This window comes from Argentina silus (genome assembly GCF_951799395.1).
Source record: "Argentina silus genome assembly, chromosome: 21".
Taxonomy (NCBI): Eukaryota; Metazoa; Chordata; class Actinopteri; order Argentiniformes; family Argentinidae; genus Argentina; species Argentina silus.
The window spans coordinates 6519313-6540252 of NC_139675.1; the positions used below are offsets into that span (position 1 = coordinate 6519313).

The window sequence follows — 20940 nt, forward strand, 5'->3', positions numbered from 1 at the left end:
CATCTATCCATCCTCTCTCATCTATCCATCTACCGATCTATCTAACCTTCTCTCATCTATCCATCTACCGATCTATCTAACCTTCTCTCATCTATCCATCCTCTGTCATCTATCCATCCTCTCTCATCTATCCATCCTCTCTCTCATCTATCCATCCTCTCTCTCATCTATCCATCCTCTCTCATCTATCCATCCTCTCTCATCTATCTAACCTTCTCTCATCTATCCATCCTCTCTCATCTATCTAACCTTCTTTCATCTATCTAACCTTCTCTCATCTATCCATCTCTCTATCATCTATTAATTCATCCATCCATCCAACCAACCAATCTTTCACTTTATCCGCTACCATAATAAAGACTCACTTTATTTCAACTACCCATCAAATCTATCTCCAGTGCCCTCTGTAGGTATTGGAAAGAGGGATCATTGTGTCTCTACTCCAAGAGTTTGGATTTCAAATCAAACAATTCATGCGTTTGCCTTTGGATTCTGCTTTTGACGTCTGTCGACATGAGGACCAAAGAGACGTCAATGAATGTCAAGGAAGCCATTATGAGGCTGAAATATCCGAAAAATCAATAAGAAACATAGCCAAAACCTTAGACTTACTAAAATCAACAATTTTGAACATCATCAAAAAAGAAGGATACCACTGGTGAGTTCCACAATCACAAACCGTCTGGTATTCCAAGGAAGACTTCTACAGTGGATGACAAAGAATGCTAACCATAATTAAGAAAAAGCCGAACTAGCCGAACTACAGAGGCTTCACTGCAAGGTCCAATCCACTAGTTATCCTAAAAAAGGATGGTCAGGTTACAGTTTGCTAAAAAAAAACATAAAAAGCCTGCAGAGGTCTGGAAAAGAGTCTTGTGGACAGATAAGACAAATTATCATATCAAGATCAAATCATATTATCAATAGACAAGTGTGACTGCAAGAGGAAAGTTTGGAGAAAAAAGGATCAAATACAGTTAAGATTGAATTAGTAATTAAGAAATGTGATTAGAAAGTCGCTGTACTTCAGTCCATTCTTGCTCCACCAGACAGTGACGACTGACCAGAGTTGAGAGACTCTGAAAAGGAGAGGCTATAAATGTATACACACTTAAAGGAGTGGCTCTTCACAACTTAGTTTCCAGTTTAACCTCTTCATACAATCATTAGAAAATGGAAGAGCAAGTGTAATTTGTATTTCTGTTTCATTTCACCATTTACAAACTTTCCCAGTCACTGCACATTCTGCACAATCTGATGTCTCTGTGTTGTACTGTCTTATCTTCACCAGCAGAGGGGAGTCAAATACTGGTAAACACAGGGTATTGTAAAGGAGGGAGCCATAGGGAGGGAGGGGGGCAAGGAGGAGAGAGAGCAAAAACAATAGACAGAAGAGAGAGAGAGAGAGAGGGAGGGAGGGAGGGAGGGAGGGAGGGAAAAGAGCACAAGTTACCACAGCAGAAGTGAAGGAGATGCTTGAGTCAGCATAAAGATTACCATCAGGTTTATGGAACCTATATTAGGAACATTGTCCCTCCTCCTCACCTAGTCAAGTCTCTCCCTCCTCCTCTCCCCTCACCTGGTCAAGTCTCTCCCTCCTCCTCTCCCCTAACCTGGTCAAGTCTCTCCCTCCTCCTCTCCCCTAACCTAGTCAAGTCTCTCCCTCCTCCTCTCCCCTCACCTAGTCAAGTCTCACCCACCTCCTCTCCCCTAACCTGGTCAAGTCTCACCCTCCTCCTCCTCCTCCTCCTCTCCCCTGCATTCGTCAAGTCTCCCCCTCCTCTCCCCCCACCTAGTCAAGTTTCACCCTCCTCCTCCTCCTCTCCCCTGCACTAATCAAGGCTCACCCTCCTCCTCTCCCCTCACCTAGACAGTTAGTAAGCAGAAAATGTAATATTTTAGTTAGTTACTCCAAATATGTGAGAACATGAACTTACTGTCATAACCTTCTGAGCTCCCCAGGAGTGTTTGAATTATGACATCCCCCTTCCCCTCACAACACCACTGCCATGCCCTTCCAGCCAACCCTTGTTGGAGCCCAGCTGAATCTCATTACCAATCAATCAGTCAGCCACAAGGCTTGGAAGAAGTTGTTGCCTTCACCAAACAAATTACAGTAAGAAATAATTGTTTTGGTTTTGTTTGATTGTGTTTTAGATTTGAGATTACATGAGATGCCTCCCTTTTTACCTGTCTTTTTGGCTACAGTGATTTGGCCTGAGAGTTACATCAAAGCCATTTACTGCTACCTGTCTCTGACCCTACTCCCATGCTGTTCCACCCAAATGTGTTGACATATCCTTTTACACAGTGTAGTTGTATGTGGAGTTTTACACATACAGTAGTGATGCATTGTACTTGTGATGCCTGCTCTCTAGCAGTGGTTGCTAGTCATGGTTCATACAACCTTCACTCACAGTCTAGGATTCAACTCCATATTAGATTAGATCCAACTTTATTGTTGGGGCAAGGTATTAACCGCTGAGCCACGACTCCTTTGCGTTTTTCGCAATTCGTTTCTTATACTTGACTTGAAGGCTTGAGGAAACATTCAAAACCGAACCTAGCTCCAGAGCCTTGACCGGGTCTCGAACCTACAATCCCGTGATCTTGGGTGAGGTATGAAGCGCTGAGCCATGACTCCTTCACACTCCTTGCATACTTCATTTCTTATACTTGACTTGAAGGTTTGAGCAAACCTATTCAAAAGCATGTTTCAAACCTACCTCCAGAGACATCACTGGGTCTTGAACCTACAATCCCCTGATCTTGGGGCAAAGTATTAACTGCTGAGCCATGACTTCTTCACACTTCCCGTACTTCGTTTGTTATTCTTGACTTGAATGTTTGAGCAAACATATTCAAAAACATGTTCCGAACCTACCTCCAGAGCCATCACTGGGTCTTGAAATTTCGTTGTTAGAGTTCCATCTGCTAACTGTTTCTACATTTACATTACATTTACATTCATGGCATTTAGCAGACGCCTTTATCCAAAGCGACTTCCAACAAATACATTTGTCTAAGTAAATGAATCATCTATCCATCAATCATCATAAGAAAAAGTAGTCTATGCTAGGACCAGGGGCTATTGGCAGTCACAATGCTAGAAGAAGGAAGATTTATTTTTATTCTTTTTTTTTTTAAATGTATTTACAGGAGAGAAACTTGCAGAGGGTAGAGTAGTGGGGATGAAGAGGTCTTTAGTTTCTCAAAAGTTTCTCGAAAGTTATCGATTGTCAAACACATAAAATCCTTTGGTTGGGTTCAGTCAACACTGGCCAGGTAAAACAAAGTTATCTACAGTAATGTCATCCCGTAAGTAGAGCTGTGTAACATTTAGAGACAATTGCACCTTATTAGATCTTTATTCCCCATGAAGCCATTCAGCAAAGGCTTGAAATTGTCCTCTGCTGGCAATACCGTCAGTGTAGACCGTTTGTTTCTGCTTTTTGTGCTTGTCAACTTCAAGTTGTCATTTCAGTTTCTAGCTGCTTGGTTGATGCTTGATTTACCTTATTAAAGTATTATTCATTTCACATTTGCTTCTCTACCATAAATAGACACACAAGTTTTGATTTTATTGAGGGTGTGTGTCTGTTTATGGTAGAGAAGCAAATGTGAAATAAGTAATACTTTAATAGCCAAGCAGGTAGAAACTGAAATGATAACTTGAAGTTGACAAACACAAAAAGCAAAAACAAACTATTTCAAGCCTTTGGTTTCCCACAGGCTCCCACAGACTCAATGTTAGAGCGAGATCTGCTAACTGTTTCTATCCCGGTGATTATTACAGTACATTGGATTCATCTGCATTGTCAAACACATAAAATCCATTGGTTGGGTTCAGACAGCACTGACCAGGTAGAAGGAAGTCATCTACAGTCATGTCATCCCATAGGTAGAGATGTTTAACATTCAGAGACAATTGTGCCTTGTTATTTGATCTTTATTACCCATTGAGATGAGATGAGTTGAGATGTAGCCTGAAGAGATGGAGGACTTCAATCTACGGAGGAAGATCGGTAGTGACTCTGCAGTCATGACCGTAGTGGGAAGCTCGTTCCACCAGCGGGGCGCCAGGACAGCCGTGACCGAGTAGCGCGGCTGCTGCGTCCACGTATTACTGCATGCTGTTTGTCTTCTCTATCTGCCTCCCGACCAAAGAGAACAGACATACACACACTCTCTCTCTCTCACACAAACACACACTAGTAAGTCAAGCTGGTACTGTTGTATTGTAGCTCCTCCTATGTAAAGTTAGTAAACTAGACTGTAACAAATGCTTCTTCAATGCAGTTTAAGACTGACTGGGAAATTTGTATGAAAATGATCCGACAAACAGGGAAGACCAATATGTTAAGTTTGGGCAGAAGTTTTAGTTTGGCCAGCTGTTTAGCCATTTGGCTGCTTTTATCTGTTTCATCTTCTATTAGGAATACATCAGAGAACTTCAAACGCAATAAAAGTCTTCAAATCAAGGTGCAGCAGTTCATTTCCATTTTTTGGGATTTGTGAAAAATGTATGACAAAATATTCGTGTGTGTTGATGAATTTAACCAGCTGACCTGCAGCACAGTGACATCATCAGCGCCCTCATGTGGACAACATCATGACCTGCATCCTGGGTACACTGATACTGTAGCTACAAGGATTAAATTAAACCTCCCAAACAATCTGGATAGAATAATAGGGTGACATAAGTTTTGTGACATGAATATAGCAGGAATACAATTACCATCATTTCAGAACAGGAAGAACGGTTGAATTTTATAGATATCATTTCTTCAGTATAGTTTTGAAGCGTCGGAGAATGACAAACGGACATGACTGATCGAAACTGATTTAAAAAAATAATAAAAAGAGAAACAACTATATGGCAACTATCTGGAGCAGAATGGGGAGAGCTCCACCCAGTGGATTAACTGGGGAAGTGACTTCCTCTTCCATGAATGTCAAAACTAGTCAGTTCAGCTGTAACTTTGTAAGACTTTAATAATAATGACAAAAAACAAGGCATGATACATTGTGTAGTTTTTTTTTTCTTTGTGTTTCTGTGAATATTTACAAACCACAGTTCTATAATTACGAATAGCCCAAACCATCAGTTAGTTTAAGTTCACTCAGACAAAGATTTCTGGTAAGTCACACTCAACAGGCTGGTCTCCTGGACACAGATTTAGACTTTCCTTGCCTCCTTGCCTCCTCGCATACTCCATCCTCACCTCCTTGTCAAAACTCATTGGAGGATACCGTCATCGTTCCTCCCCTCAGACTGTTTCCTCCCATGCGTTTTGAGAAGGAGGCGAGGAAGAGAGGACACTGCCAACCACGGAGACTCAGATAGCCGGTTGCATGCTACCCTCGTTGTAGAAAAAACACAAGCAAACAATCAAAACAAACAATGCAACTACACTGCATGTAACAAAAACATCACGCGGCTAAATGAGCACACTAAATAGTACAACCACCCAAAAAGATGAATCACTTTGAAGTAACATCCAACACAAGTTATATAGATAGGGCCATCTTCTCCTCACATGGGACCATAGAGACAGTGTGAAGCACCCTTTCTGTTTTACTGCTTGATGAACAACAAATGCGCAACAGGCCGAAACGTCCAGTCGTTGTAAGAGATCGTCCAAATGATACACTCGAGTGTTTCACCACAACATCCCAACAACAACAACACTTGAAGCCTGTGGTTCTCTCTCAAGTCAACAGTGTCCATTTTGGAAAGGAAAAAAACAAACAGACATACAAGTCCATATACAACGAAATTGAGGCCCGTTCCTTCGTCTCTCTCTCTCTCTCTCACACCCTAGTCCCCTACGGAGTGCACATCGTCTGACCAGAGCCACGGGCATGGGAGGTAGAGCCCTGTGGCCTGTCTCAGACCGCACTATTTTGGTCGCGCACTATTTTGTGGCGCGGCGCTGGTTCTTCTTCAGCAACTGTATGCGGTTGTGACAGTAGAACTTGATGGCCCTCCAGTCGCGCTGGTTGGTCACCAGCAGGGGGCAGAGCTGCAGGCAGCGCTCGCAGTCCGCCTTGCCCGGGACGCGAAGCTCTGTGATGTTGCTGGTCAGGTGTTCCTCCACGGCCGCACGCTCCGCATCTGACCACGGGCGCTTCAGGACGCCACGCTTGCCTGTGTGGATGGAGGGAGTTTTAGTGCTTTTCATAGGACACTTCTGTTAGGTAGGTCACACAGACACTCACAAGTATACATGTCATACACACTTCAATGTTGGTCATGAATCTTTAATCCTTACACATGTCATGGTGTACTCACACACACCCGCCCATGTTTTGGGCGTACACACACCTGATTTCAGCGCACAAACACACACACATTTTGGGCGTACACACACACCTGATTTGAGCTGGCCTGAGCCTCTCCTGCGTCCAGAGTGGGATGGCGAGAAGTGCGAGGCAGAGGAGGGCGTGGCCTTGAGTTTCTTGGTGCGTGGAACCCTACCGTTGGCCTTCCCCCTCTTCACATACAGCACAGTGGGAGTGGGCGCAGGCGCGGCCACCTCACCCTTTCCCTGCTCACCGTCCGACTCACCCTCCGAGCACGAGTCTGCTGAGTTCTCCGACATCACTGGAGAAAGAGAGAGAGAAAGAGGGGTTAAGTACTGCTACTACATTTCAGTCCTCCTTCTCTTCTCTCATTCAACAAGATCAAACCATTTGATCAGTAATCAGATCCATAGTATATTCATGAGCGTTCAAAATAAATTGAAAGAAATCCTTCTATTACTCCTGATTATAATCAACGTCAGTCATTTATTATTACACTTTGCAGAGGCTTTGTTATCGCATATAATCGCATTCGTCTCCTTTACCAACATAATTTGTAAGAATAGGCTACAGAACCGATGGATTTTCCAAAACGATGTGCTCACCAAACTTCACACAGTTGGGGTGACTGGCCTATATTAGGGAAGCGAGAGTGCCTGCTGTGACCACTGGTTTTCGGGATGTTTTCAGGGGTTGGTCTTGGGCCACAGTGCAATACGCAAATGATGTGACTGATCGTTTCGGTCCTGTTCATTCTTAGAAATCAGAGCAAGACCAAACCCCTGGTGGAGTCCAGTCGGATTCGTGCTGAATCAAATCTCCACAGCAGAAGCACAGCCTCCCTCCACACCAAACCCCAGCCTCCCTCCACACCAAACCCCAGCCCATGGAGACAGGTGGCCAAAATGCACACGGAACAAATAGTATGTCAAATGGATTGGATTGAAATGCGTTTCCAATCGACTCGATTTTGCCCTTTCATTTAATTAGACACTCTAATTTGTTGGGTATGAACCCAAAACGCTGCACTGTAGGCTAAAGGTGCAATTAACAATGTTTGTCTTCACACAAAATAAACATGTCTGTGTCATATTTATCGAATCATAGAGGTGAGTTTGAATTTCTCAGGGGACCCCAATTTGAAATCGGGACCTGACTGGTTCCAAATGAAGAATGCAATACTATGTATTCCTTGGTCAATCTCTGTGTGGTTTTCCTCCTTTGAACCCACGTTGCAACAGCACCATCTAGTGGTGCAAGAGGTAAACTATCTGGAAGCAGAATGAGGAGAGCTCCACCCTGTGGATTAAACTGGGGAAGTGACTTCCTCTTCCATTAATGTCAAAACTAGTCAGTTCATCTGTAACTTCGTAAGATTTTAATAATAATGACAAAAAAACAAGGCATATGATAAACACACCTGGTTTGAGCTGGCCTGAGCCTCTCCTGCGTCCAGAGTGGGATGGCGAGAAGTGCGAGGCAGAGGAGGGCGTGGCCTTGAGTTTCTTGGTGCGTGGAACCCTACCGTTGGCCTTCCCCCTCTTCACATACAGCACAGTGGGAGTGGGCGCAGGCGCGGCCACCTCACCCTTTCCCTGCTCACCATCCGACTCACCCTCCGAGCACGAGTCTGCTGAGTTCCCCGACATCACTGGAGAGGGAGAGAGAGAAAGAGGGGTTAAGTACTGCTACTACATTTCAGTCCTCCTTCTCTTCTCTCATTCAACAAGATCAAACCATTTGATCAGTAATCAGATCCATAGTATATTCATGAGCGTTCAAAATAAATTGAAAGAAATCCTTCCATTACTCCTGATTATAATCAACGTCAGTCATTTATTATTACACTTTGCAGAGGCTTTATTATCGCATATAATCCCATTCGTCTCCTTTACCAACATAATTTGTAAGAATAGGCTACAGAACGCTACGCCTACGAGTATATTGAACATTTTCAGACAGACGAACACTCTAACAATGACTAGGAGCGTCAAGCCGGATAGCATCCTCCTCTATACAGTCCTGTAGACAGATAGTCGGAGACGTATAGAAATAAAAATGACCCCGCTAAAACAGTTTGTGGCTAGAATCCCTCTTTCACTGACTCTGGTGGTCCGTCGGGTGGTTGTCCCCTTTGACTGGCATCAATCAAGCTAGCCAAATGTGCCTTGCAAAGAATTAATAAACACACTTTTCAAATAGGTTTGGGCTCTACGAAGCGAGCTAACTTTAGCTCCAACCTGGGATTTTGTCAAAGTTAGCTCCCTTACTCCCTTTACTTGCTATTACATGACTTTGCAAGAGAAATTTGGCAAGAGTGACGCCCGTCAAAGTGGACAACCACCCGACGTACCACCAGAGTCGGTGAAAGAGGGATTCTATCCACAAACGGGGTCATTTCTATTTCGATACGTCTCTGACTCTATCTGTCCATAGGACTACATAGAGGAGGATGCTATTAATTTGACTGCTATTAAGTGCATTTAACACCACACAGCACTTACTACTTGCGAATAAGCTCCTGAGGATGCAGGTGGACTCCCCATTGTTTTCTGGATTACGAACTACCTGACCAACAGGCCACAGTTTGTATGGCTGGAGGGATGTGTGTCGGACTGGGTGGTGAGCAGCACTGGCGCCCCCCAGGGGACAGTTCTGGCTCCCTTCCCCTAACCCTCTATACCCCGGACTTCAGGCACATCACAGATACTTGCCATCGACAGAAGTTCTCGACGATTCTGCTATTGTGGGATGCGTCAGTGGAGGCCAGGAGGCACAGTACAGAGGACTGGTGGACAGTTTTGTTGAGTGGTGTGAGCAAAACAACCCTAACCCTAACACTAACTCAATACCAGCAGGACAAAGGAGATGTAGTGTAATTTATAATTATTTTAAATTATTCTAATTTATAGTGTACATGCCCCATACCTATTTCACAGCCTCTAGCCTCATTGCCACTTAGCCTCGCACAGCCTACAAAATGTATTGTTTTATTGTTCTTTTTTGTAAATTTGTTATTGCTATTTTGTTAATATTTTGCTATTTTGTAAATTTCTTGTCAATATTTGCTTTTTTTTTTTATGTCCCATGCACCAACCTCACCAAGTCAATTTCCTGCATGGCCAAACAAAATAATTCTGATTCTGAGATGGTGGTGGACTTCAGGAGGACTAGGGTCCCCTTGTCTCCTGTTTCCATCCAGGGAGAGGACGTGGAGGTGGTCCAGAGCTACAAGTACCGGGGGGTGCACCTGGACAATAAACTGGACTGGACTGGTAACACAGATGTCTTGTACAAGAAGGGCCAGAGCTGGCTTTATTTCCAGAGGAGGCTCAGGTCCTTTGGCGTGTGCAGGACATGTTCTACCAGTCATTGGTGGCTAGCGCAGTGCTGTATGTGGTGGTATGCTGGGGGGGGGGGCAGAATCAAGGAAGGTGACACCAAGAGGCTGAACAACCTGATTAGGAAGGCTGGTTCTGTCCTCGGTGTCATCCTGGACACTGTGGAGGAGGTGGCCAACAGGTGGATGAGGACTAAACTCCTGGCCATCATGGACAATCCCTCCCATCCCCTGCAGGACATTGTGGCAGAGCAGAGAAGCTCCTTTAGCAACAGACTACTACAACCACGTTGCACTAAGGAGCGCTATAGGATACGTTCTGCCTGCCGCAATAAGACTGTACAACTCCTCGCTGGCTCGATCGGGGTGATCAGAGTAATCTGGGGGATGTTAAATCATAACTGGACTGTTGTTACTGTATATAATGTTTCCGATGTCTATTTTATTCTATTGTCACTTTATTTTGTTGTTGATGTTTGGTTGTTTGTGATGTGAGCTGCTGTAACGCCTTAACTTCCCATTGGGGATCAATAAAGTACCTATCTATCTATCCGGCTAGGAGCTCCAGTCAAAGCTAACAAGCTAACAATCTAGCTGCCTTAGACGAGGGAAGCTTTGCATCTCTGCGACTGTTAACGTGGTTACACTACCTTATTAATAATATAAATGTTATTCAGCCAGCACTGTGATTGTGCATAATTACTACATAGCTACAGAGCGGCTAATGTCAAGGTCATAAAGAGACTAAGTACCATTGTTTACTCTTAAATGGTTGACAATTCTGTTTTCCAGTTTGGGGAAGTGGTGCCACCATCAGTCCAGCCTCTGTTTGGCAAATTGCTTCGGGCCCGTCAAAAGGAACAACCACCCGACGAGCCATCTGTCAATTTTCACAAATGGTATTTTGGCGACTCTTGCTGTCCAAAGGATTTACATTAATTCAGGAGTATGGTATCCCGTTACCTTTAGCTGTAAAGCTAATGTTAGCTAGCTAATGGCGTGTTGCTGTGTTTGTAGCCTAGCTAGCTAACTAGCATTTTTCTTACCTGTTGAAAGGCCTTTCTCTCGCAGATTTCATTCATTTACAGAAGACATTTCTCCAAGGATTTGCAATACGTACCACTATATCAGACAGCTAGGAACACTTGGATACTTAAACGATTCCGTTCCACCTCTCGCGAAAGAACCCCAGAACGCTCAGTCTTTCCCGACCAGATGAAAATTGAGGAAATGGGTTGATGACGTATTTAAAGACTTTTTGGGCGCGTATGTGGTGTGTCATTGCTTTTCCTCCAATGGTAAGACACCTTACCGAAATACCGAATGTCTCTGAAGTTCGACGATGTGCCACAAAACGGCACTTTGTAATCGTGGTTTAATATATCCCCATGTGTTTGTCTCTCAATGTAGTGTTATACACAGCCCCTATAACACACATTCACACAATGTCTCTATGAAAACGATACAATCGTAGATCGGTGGGTGGGTGGGTGAGGATTGATTCAGATTACTCCTCAAATTGCTCAGTACTGTGAATTATCTGCATTTGAGACATCACACCTAAATGTTTTGCTTCATCGTGTCAAGCCATTTTTTATCTTGTGCTGGTATCGCATACCAGTAACCGTCTAGATACCTCATGATGAACTCCAGTAGCCTGTATTTGTCATTGACATTGTTGATAACATATGAGAGAGTTCTAAGCAAAGACAGTAAGCGCAATAGTCTAGCACAGGGCTTTTTTTTGTCTCGTAGCCCCAAATTGACAAACAAACAATGTCCTGTGACACCAACAACTTCATTGCGGGCTATGCCAACACATAATAATGACATCCAAATGTATTCCAATCACCTAAAATATACTCTAATAGGTTGGATATTACCCGAACGCTGCTATATAGGCTACAGGTGCAATTCACATACACTGTTTGTCTGATTTATGAAATCAGCAATGGTATGTAATACACATTTATACAACAGAAAATGTGTAATTCCCATTGTTAGAGCCTATCCTGCCCATGATATATTCGACAACATACACATGGCCACGTCCAGAGTGGTATTTTAGAAGACTGGCGCCAATGAAGAGGTCAATTTTCTATTGGCTAACGCTCATGGACTGAAATAGTTCCTTCACGCAAATTCATGGAGCAAGTTGCGAGGCCTGGGTAGCCAGTCTGAGAAATATTGCTCTTAGATTATCATTTTCAAACTGAATAGATACTGTAATTTCAACTACAAAACTTCATAGCTACACTAAAAGTTGTGTTGTTAAACCAATTCAAGAGAGAGATTTTCCAAATGTCTGGTAGTTGTATTGTTTTACTTTAGAGTCGCCATGACGTTTTGGGGGTGAAACTGCCTTTCCCCGTCCACCATTGTCCCCGTCTTAATTATTGTTAGCCCCGCCCACTTACACATCTTAGTCCAATCAGTACATCCTAATTTTCCACTGGCCACGTCCATTCCTAAAAAGTGCCATCGTGTACGTCGTTACCTAGCAACGCACACTACTACTACACCAACGTGTAGGTTAGTTGGCTAGCTAGCTAGCTATCAGACCAGCTAGATGAGCTGTATAAATTATGCAAATCTTTCCAGGTGCCTCTAAACACTTTTAATCCAACTCATAGCCAGCCCTAACCCTAACCCTAACCCTCTTGACTATGTCTACATGCCTAAATGCATTGAGTTGCTGCCATGTGATTGGCTGATTAGATATTTGCGTTAACGAGCAGTTGAACAGGAGTACCTAATAAAGTGGCCGGTGACTGTATTATTGCTGAAGTATTTCTGGTCAAACCGTGTGTGATTTTCCTCCATTGAACTCACGTTGCATCAGCATAATCTAGTGGTGAAAGAGGTAAACTATCTGGAGCAGAATGGGGAGAGCTCCACCCAGTGGATTAACTGGGGAAGTGACTTCAACTTCCATGAATGCCAAAACTGTACATTGAAATAACCACACCTGAAACACGTAGTCAGCTGTAACTTTGTATAAGACTTTAATAATAATAATAATAATAATAATAATAATAATAAAAAAAACATAACACAAAAAACCAAGGCATATGATACATTCTGTAGTTTTTTTTTTCTTTGTGTTTCTGTGAATATTTACAAACCACAGTTCTATCTGTACAATAACTCAAGAGCTGAAAAAACAAAAGTTACAAATAGCACAAACCAGTTAGTTGACATTATGATAATATGTATTTATGTACATTGTAACTGGCGATACGAGAGCAATGACGACGTGACATAAGATCATGTGAAACGGTTTAAATAAGTTTAAGTATTTGTGAAGATGCTGTGTAGTTTAAGTCCACTCAGACAAAGATTTCTGGTAACTCCACTAAACAGGCTGATTTCCTGGACACAGATTAAGCCTTGACTAAAAGGCATCTTCAATGGAGTCTCAATTAAGTGCCATTTGAGTCCAGGACCAAGACTTAATCTGTGTCTGGGAAAGCAGCCCATAGAGGGCCAGCAGCCCATAGGCCGAATCTCCATCGCCGTCTTTCCTTGCCTCCTCGCGTCCTCTATCCTCACCTCCTTCTCCAAACTCATTGGAGGACAACGTCTTTGGTTCCTCCACTCAGACCTTCTCCTCCAATGCGTTCTGAGCAGGAGGCGACGAGCGAGGACAAAGACACGGAGGATTGACTCGTGAGATTTGACCTCTAGTCCCGAGCATGGCGCCTCGCTGCCAACCATGGAGACTCAGACAGCCAGTGCATGACTGGCGCTACCCTCGTCGTAGAAAAAAAACCACAAACAAACAATCAACACAAACAATGCAACTACACTGCATGTAACAAAAGTATAACACGGCTAATTCAGTATGCTCGCTCTTCTGGAACAAAAAATGCCCCCCCCAAAGAGATTAATCACTTTGAAGTAACATTCAACACAAGTTATATAGATAGGGCCATCGCCTCATCATATGTGATCAGGGAGATAGTCTTAAGCACCCTTTCTGTTTCACTGCCTGAAGAATTACAAATGTGCAACAGGCACAAAATGAAGCAACGACGCACAAGACAATGCAATGCTGTTTTGGGAAAAAAGTAACGTTGACTTAACATCTTGAGTGTGTTGGAAATCAATGGGGAGGGTACGGTCGGGTGGAAAATATAGTTCAACATCATCAGGCTGTGGACTACATTTCCCATGCTCCTGGACTCTGTGGGCTCGCTAGCCTAAACTGTGGCTGTGTGTCTTTAGATGCTCAACTTCAAAACACACATCTTTCTCTTCCACAGGTTGAACCAGTTCCTCCTCCCCACACCCCTGATGTGGTCCTCTCCTATGTGGTGACCAGAGAGGCTAGCTCTGTCCAATCAGAGGCGACTTCTGTCTCCTCTGTGTCCAATCAGGAGAGAATACAGGGCTATTAACAATGTGTGAATAACCCCCCCCCCCTCCCCTAAAAAAAAAAAAAAAAAAAAAGCCCAAAAAAAGATAACAAGATTGCACACCTGCATGTAATGGTCACTAGCTTGTTACTTACTTAGGGGTAAATAAATTATTCAATTGGTAGTTAGTTAGTTAGTCTGGCACAGGGCCTATGTCATGTACGTACAGTAAAGTGTGGCCGAAACGTCCAGTCGTCGTTGGAGATTGTCCAAATGATACACTCGAGTGTGTCACCACAACGTCCCAACACCAACAACAACAACAACACTTGGGGCCTGTGCTTCTCTCAAGGCAACATCTCCACGTTGTAGTGTGTCCATTTTGGAGAGAAAAAACATACAAACATACAAGTCCATATACAACGAGACTGAGGCCCGTTCCTTCGTCTCCGTTTCTCTCTCTCTCACACCCGAGTCCCCTACGGAGTGCACATCGTCTGACCAGAGCCACAGGCATGGGAAGTAGAGCCCTGTGGCCTGTCTCAGACCGCACTCTTTTGGTCGCGCACTATTTTGTGGCGCGGCGGCTGGTTCTTCTTCAGCAACTGTATGCGGTTGTGACAGTAGAACTTAGAACTCCACCCGCACTAGGTTGATAATGCACTAGTTTGGTGCACTAGTTTGGTGCACTAGTTTGGTAGTACACTAGTTTGGTGCACTAGTTTGGTGCACTAGTTTGGTAGTACACTAGTTTGGTGCACTAGTTTGGTAGTACACTAGTTTGGTAGCGCACTTGTATGGTAGCACGCTAGTTTGACAGTACACTAGTTTGGTTGGGCACTAACCATCCCTCACTAACTTGGGGACAATAAAGTTTGGAGAATAGGATGCGATATGTGACCACATAAGGTCTGTGGTCAAAATGAGTGCGCCACAGGGTGCCGTTTGAGGCAGTGACCTGGTCTAAAGTAATAGTGGCCTACAGGAGAACTAGGGTGCCATTTCAGACGCCGCCTCGGTCCCTCCTGGGCCGGGTCTCTCCTCAGCAGACGATGAGCGCGGGAGGAACGTCGTCCCGGCGCTGGTTCTTCTTCAGCAACTGTATGCGGTTGTGACAGTAGAACTTGATGGCCCTCCAGTCGCGCCGGTTGGTCACCAGCAGGGGGCAGAGCTGCAGGCAGCGCTCGCAGTCCGCCTTGGCCGGGACACGGAGCTCCGCGATGTTGCTGGTCAGGTGTTCCTCCACGGCCGCACGCTCCGCATCTGACCACGGGCGCTTCAGGACGCCACGCTTGCCTGTGTGGAGGGAGGGAGTTTTAGTGCTTTTCATAGGACACTTCTGTTAGGTAGGTCACACAGACACTCACAAGTATACATGTCATGGTGTCTGGCGTAGACGCACGCACGCACGCACACGTTTTGGGCGTACACACACACCTGATTTGAGCTGGCCTGAGCCTCTCCTGCGTCCAGAGTGGGACGGCGAGAGGGGCGAGGCGGAGGAGGGCGTGGCCTTGAGTTTCTTGGGGCGTGCCATCCGTCCATTGGCCTTCCCCCTCTTCACATACAGCACAGTGGGAGTGGGCGCAGCCTCGGACACTTCACCCTTCTCCTTTCCCTGCTCACCGTCCGACTCACCCTCCGAGCACGAGTCTGCTGAGTTCCCCGACATCACTGGAGAGGGAGAGGGAGGGGAGAGAGAGACAGAGGGGTTAAGTACCGCTGCTACATTTGAGTCCTCCTTCTCTTCTTCCATTCAACAAAAATAAGTAATCAGACCCATGGTGTATTGAACATTTTCAGCAGACAAACACACACACACACACACACACACACACACACACACACACACACAGTTCTCAGCCCCTTTCATAAAGGTTGTGTCACTCACCGTCCAACTCCAGACAGATGTGGTGGAGACTCATCCCTCTGAAGAGAACTCCGTCTCTCTCTCCACACAGCACCACGCGCCCCACCCTTCCCATCAGCCCTGGGTCCTGGCCAATCCCGCTGCAGCTCTGGGTCACATGGTACTCCCTCTCCAGGAAGTGTTCCAGGCGTTCTACGGCGCTGCCGCCCGGCTGGCCTGGCTCCTCCCCCTCACCTAGCAACAGCAGCTGGGTCAGGATGGCCACCTGAACAACAACAACAACAATTACATTAGTCACAACAACAACAACAAAATAACCCAAAACAATGACACGTATTACTCATAATAAGATTTCATATACCACTTTTCTAGGATTACATAATGCATTAATTGTTTGTTCTTATTATTAAGCATTTTAAGATGCATTTTCATGGATGAAAGGGGTTGTGTAAATAAAGATTCTTATCATGAAAGACTAAACTCATTAAAGTTACATAATGAAGGATATTGCCTCTGGGGTTGCTCATGAGCAAAACGGGGTCCCCTCAAATAGTCAGAAATAATGCTCAGAAATTACATCATTGGTCAAAAAGGGGCACAATTTCCAATGCCCATGAGCATACAATTATTTAGCCAAGTTTGTTCGCCTAAACCTGAGGATTGCGTAGTGTGTCTTTAACAGTGCAAGAGATGCTAAACCCCAACAGAGGAGGCGGGGAAAGACCAGTCGGCTGGAGGAGGAGGAGAGGAGGAGGAGAGGAGGACGAGAGGAGGAGGAGAGGAGGTGGGGAGGAGGAGGAGAGGAGGAGGAGAGGAGGACGAGAGGAGGAGGAGAGAGGTTCCCACCTGTCGTCTGACACGTGTCTGGGTCAGGGCGCGGGGGTTCCGTGTGCCGCTGGAGCGCGCCAGGCTGCGTAGGAGGTCCGTGCCACGGAGGGGCGTGGCCGGGGAGTGGTAGGGCCTGGCGAAAACGTAGGGGTTCAGGGGGTCGACGCCCACGTCCTGCCGGGTCTGGAGGAGAAGCTCCAGGCAGGGCTCGCAGTGCGGAGGCAGGATCAGGGGCTGGACACGCCCACGCTTCCCCTGCACACCCACACGGGGGAGGTGGGGGAGAACCAGACGCTCAAACGGGGAGAGGGAGGCCTCAAGGGGGGTGAGGGCTGGGGGGGCGCCAGGGGGCACGGGCACGGGGCACTGGGGGGTGACGCGGGAACGGTACTCTGCGATGGCCAGCTGGAGAGAGGAAGAGGAGAGAGGATGTTTTCTTTGTCTTTGTCAACAAAACAATGGTACAAATTGCAGCGACAGGTAAAATGTTCTAAATGATATTATACATACTTCATACACAGTGTTATACATAGGGCTGGGTATTGGACCTCAAGATACGACGCATATCACAATACAGGGGTAGTATATGATACTCATATACAGCCATATGCCCTCCATAAGAATTGGAAAAAAGAAGCATTTTGTCTTCTTTTAGCTCAATACTCCAACAGTTTGGATTTGAAATCAAACTGTTACCATGGGGTCAAAGTAGAGATTCTCAGCTTTAATTCAATAGGGGTTTTTTCAGATTAGGTTCATCATTTAAAAAGTACATTTTTTAAACATACTATACTCCCCCCCCTATTTTCAGGGCTCCAAAAGTATTGGAAAAAATCATATAATGTCCAAATAAAGTACTCATGTTTAGTATTATGTCGACAATCCTTTGCATGCAATAACTGCCTGAAGCCTGCGACCCATTGACCCCACCAGACGCTGGGTATATTCTCTGGTGATGCCAGATATATATGGTTAGGGTTATGCTGTATATAATATGTATATATATGGTTAGGGTTATGTATATATATGGTTAGGGTTATGCTGTATATAATATGTATATATATGGTTAGGGTTATATACCTTGGAGACTTCACACTCGCGTCTCCGGTTGTAGAGGATGAGCAGTGCCAGGGAGGAGTGGCAGAGCAGACGCCAGGCCTCGGCCGACTGCAGCTGGCGTGACAGGGACAGGAAGGCTGAGTGCTGCAGGCGACGGAGGTAGAGAACGAGGGAGGAGAGGGAGGAGAGCAGGGGCAGCATGTGGAGACGGCCCGAACTACTGGATGGGCGGGGCGGGGCGGGGCGGGGGGGGGGTGACAGAAAAGGAGGAAGTAGGAAAGGTTGAGGGTTGAGGGAAAGAAAAAAGAGCAGGGGAGAGAAGAGGGAGGAGAGGAGGGAGATAAAAAAAAAAGGAGAGGAGCAAAGAGGAGAGAGAGAAACATTTTTCATGAATTTCAATTGCAGTGTCAGACGTGATATGAAAAGATCATTACAACACATAGAAAATCAACATATCAGTATTCTAAATCCCCTTAAAATTCAACATCAATTGGCGGATACATCTGTGCATTCTAGAAGCCACTTTGGCACGTAGCCAACAGTGCTGTGCTTCAATATAAAAACAAAACTGGTGCGATCTGCAATTATGGTTATTCAACCTTTGTGACAACACTCCTGCTGCTCCTGCCTCCTCCAGCTGACAGTAACATCTCACTCACGCTTCTCCTGACTTTCAAACAAACCCAGAGTCTATGAGCTTTCTGAGTTACAACCTAAAATAAAGTATGAAAGTAGAATTCATCGACATGTGACAGCATGAGATAGCAATTTACACACGACTGCGTGAACATGCAGGGGAAAATAGTTAGCTGTATTTTTGACACAGGAATAGGCGCAAAACTGAAAGCCTACGACAGGAGGTTTGTTCTGTGCGGGGAATAATTTGCGTCATTTGAGTCATGCTAATGTATTTTTTTTGTGATATTTGCCTTTATGTTGGTTTAAAAATATGGCAGGTAAAAAATCTGAGTGGCTGGTGAATTTTCTCATCAAAAAAGTAACATTTTGTGCCCTGGGCAGCATTACAACCATGCCATGTTACCACCCATGACTCAAACATGCAAGAGTTACCCTCCCACAGTTTAGCATTCAACAACGCTGTTAAGCTCTAGCCCCAGGTGTCAACACACCACTACATTCTATTACGAATATCCATAATATTAAAGCCATAATCTGTGACTTAAAGGTGACAGGCAAAGATATCCACATATTACAGAAAAAAAAAAACCTCTTATTAATATCCACATTATTAAGTAAGCCTCAAACATATTGCGATAGCTGGCAACATTTTGGCGAAGATTTTCGCTCATTAGTGAGAAGACATGTTGGTGCGCATGATGTCATCTGAGCTCAAAATAAAATGGATAACATTGGCTTGCAAAAAAAAAAAAAGTCAATAACATTTTTTTAATGTTACTGCTCAATGCAGTGAGGAGCTCAGCAGATGGCTTTGATATGAGCAGTTTTCCGACTAAGCGACGCAACGGATGATGCTTCTCACATGTGGAGGTGACACGAAAAAGTTACATTTTCTTCTATCAATTATGTTATGTGCTCGAGCAAGCGAGCTTATATGGCTGCAAACGGAGTGGCTGCCATGACGTCACACAGCCATGATGTCACACAGCCATGACGTCACACAGCCATGACGTCACACAGCCATGACGTCACACAGCCATGACGTCACACAGTACTGGAAAGAGGAAGCCCTTTGTCTTCTTTTAGCTCTATACTCCCAACAGTTTGGATTTAAAATCAAACAATTACTATGAGGTTAAAGCAGAGATTGTTAGCTTAAATTCAGTTTTTTTCCAGATTGGTTTCACCATCTACACATGTACAACATTGAATTAAAGCTGAGAATCTCTACTTTGACCTCATAGTAATTGTTTACTTGCCATTAAATGACTTTGCAAGAGGAATTTGGCAAGCTTGATGACAACCACCTGACGAACCATCAGTCAGTGAAAGAAGGATTTTATTACAATAAACTGTGTCTTGCCGGGTCATTTTTACTTTGATGGCAAAGTAAAAAAACGCAGGTAACTTTATCTGAATACCTGAATAAACAAAACTGAAAAAATGCAAACTTTGCCTGTCACCTTTAATAATGTTCACATCCATGACACAGACTAAAGCTAGAGTTGAGAGTTGACTTTGTTAGAAACATGCTAGAACTCAACAACACTAGTGCTAACAGCCCACATAAACTACATTCTACTTTAAGTATCCATAATATTAAAGCCACAATCTGTAAATTGTAAATCTATAAAAAGGGATGCACCTGTACTTTTTTGTCATCTCCAAGTAGCAGTTACACTTGACCCACCTCCACAGTTTATAGACAAGCAGGGGCAGCACTTTTGACCAAAATTACAGATTGAGGCTTTAAGTGAATTTGTAGTCTAGGTGAACTATCCCTTTAATTGCAAGAGACAAACAGAATCCTCTTACCTCAACAACTCCTTCTCCTTATCCTCCGCTCCACTATCATCCTCTATCTCCATCACTCCATTCTCCTCTTCCTCCTCTTCTTCCTCCTCCTCTTCCTCTTCCTTCGGTAGCTGCTCCATCTCTTTGGCCGTGTTCTGGAAGACGTGATGACACACCTCTCCTTCCTCCTCCTCCTCCACTTCTTCTTTAGGCCTCTCTATCTCCACCACCTCCACCTCTCCTTCCTCCTCTTCATCCTCCTCCTCTCTCTCCTTCTTCACCTTCCTCAGTCCCCCCTTTCTGGGCGGAGTCACAGCCACGGGGGGCGGGCTTCTCTTCAGAACCGACACCGGCACGGCGCTCCGCCCCCTGGGCGGAGTCAACACTGGGGTAACAGGGTTCTTCCCGGCAGCTGTGGAAGCAGATTGGCCGGCGGCCGCGAGAGGGGGAGGGGAGAGGGAGAGATCTTGGACGCCCCCTTGAGGCTGCTGGGAGCTCTGTGCCGCCGCTGCTGACGCAGCCGGGGGTGAGTGTGCGTGAGCCGGAGCGTGGTGTTGGTGTGCGTGCGTGTGTGTGTAAGGGTGTGTGTGTGTGTGAGGGTGTGTGTGTGTGGTAATAGCATGGGCCAGGTGCGGCATGTGTGTATAGCGCTCCACGAGGGCAGCGCAGACATCAGGCTGGTGGGCGTGGTGTTTGTCCAGGTGGCGAGCCAGCGAGCGGAAGTGGCGTCCACAGTAGACACAGCT

At 45.1% G+C, this 20940-nt stretch overlaps 3 protein-coding genes across 4 annotated transcripts in view; all 3 read right to left on the reverse strand.

Annotated features, from left to right (window-relative positions):
- The window catches only part of LOC310821210 (histone H3.2), a gene marked incomplete at its 3' end in the record, with an annotated part of 91619 nt that overhangs the window by 53772 nt on the left and 16907 nt on the right, over window positions 1-20940 (reverse strand). The gene's annotated exons all lie outside the window — the stretch shown is intronic.
- On the reverse strand, window positions 4976-10873 carry LOC310821226 (uncharacterized protein). Of its 2 annotated transcripts, none has more exons than XM_083693191.1 (4): window positions 10767-10873; window positions 7727-7957; window positions 6377-6607; window positions 4976-6151 (listed from the first exon to the last, which is right to left on the reverse strand). In XM_083693191.1, exons 2-4 carry the CDS (start codon window positions 7953-7955, stop codon window positions 5919-5921), a joined length of 693 nt encoding a protein of 230 aa, XP_083549317.1. In that variant the 5' UTR covers window positions 7956-7957; window positions 10767-10873; the 3' UTR covers window positions 4976-5918. The 2 variants fall into 2 exon arrangements, with proteins under 2 accessions (XP_083549317.1, XP_083549318.1); XM_083693192.1 differs by having other exon boundaries at window positions 10693-10843.
- Window positions 14101-20940, reverse strand: part of LOC310820979 (uncharacterized protein) — a 17664-nt gene continuing 10824 nt past the window's right edge. Inside the window, exons 7-12 of the mRNA XM_083692822.1 lie at window positions 20216-20940; window positions 17783-17981; window positions 16721-17107; window positions 15896-16139; window positions 15442-15678; window positions 14101-15300 (exon numbers count right to left, since the gene is read on the reverse strand). The exon at window positions 20216-20940 is cut by the window's right edge and continues 102 nt beyond it. Of these exons, the coding sequence (XP_083548948.1) occupies window positions 15047-15300; window positions 15442-15678; window positions 15896-16139; window positions 16721-17107; window positions 17783-17981; window positions 20216-20940 (2046 nt within the window). The 3' untranslated portion in view covers window positions 14101-15046. The remainder of the gene's footprint in view (window positions 15301-15441; window positions 15679-15895; window positions 16140-16720; window positions 17108-17782; window positions 17982-20215) is intronic.

Bases quoted from the DNA above. Each gene is read 5' to 3' on its own strand.
- LOC310821226 (XM_083693191.1), bottom strand. From the start codon at position 7,955: ATGTCGGGGAACTCAGCAGACTCGTGCTCGGAGGGTGAGTCGGATGGT. The intron at 6,608-7,726 runs GTGTGTTTATCA...CTCTTTCTCCAG, and splicing joins CTCAGGCCAGCTCAAACCAG to TGATGTCGGAGAACTCAGCA. The intron at 6,152-6,376 runs GTGTGTGTGTAC...CCATCCACACAG, and splicing joins CTCAGGCCAGCTCAAATCAG to GCAAGCGTGGCGTCCTGAAG.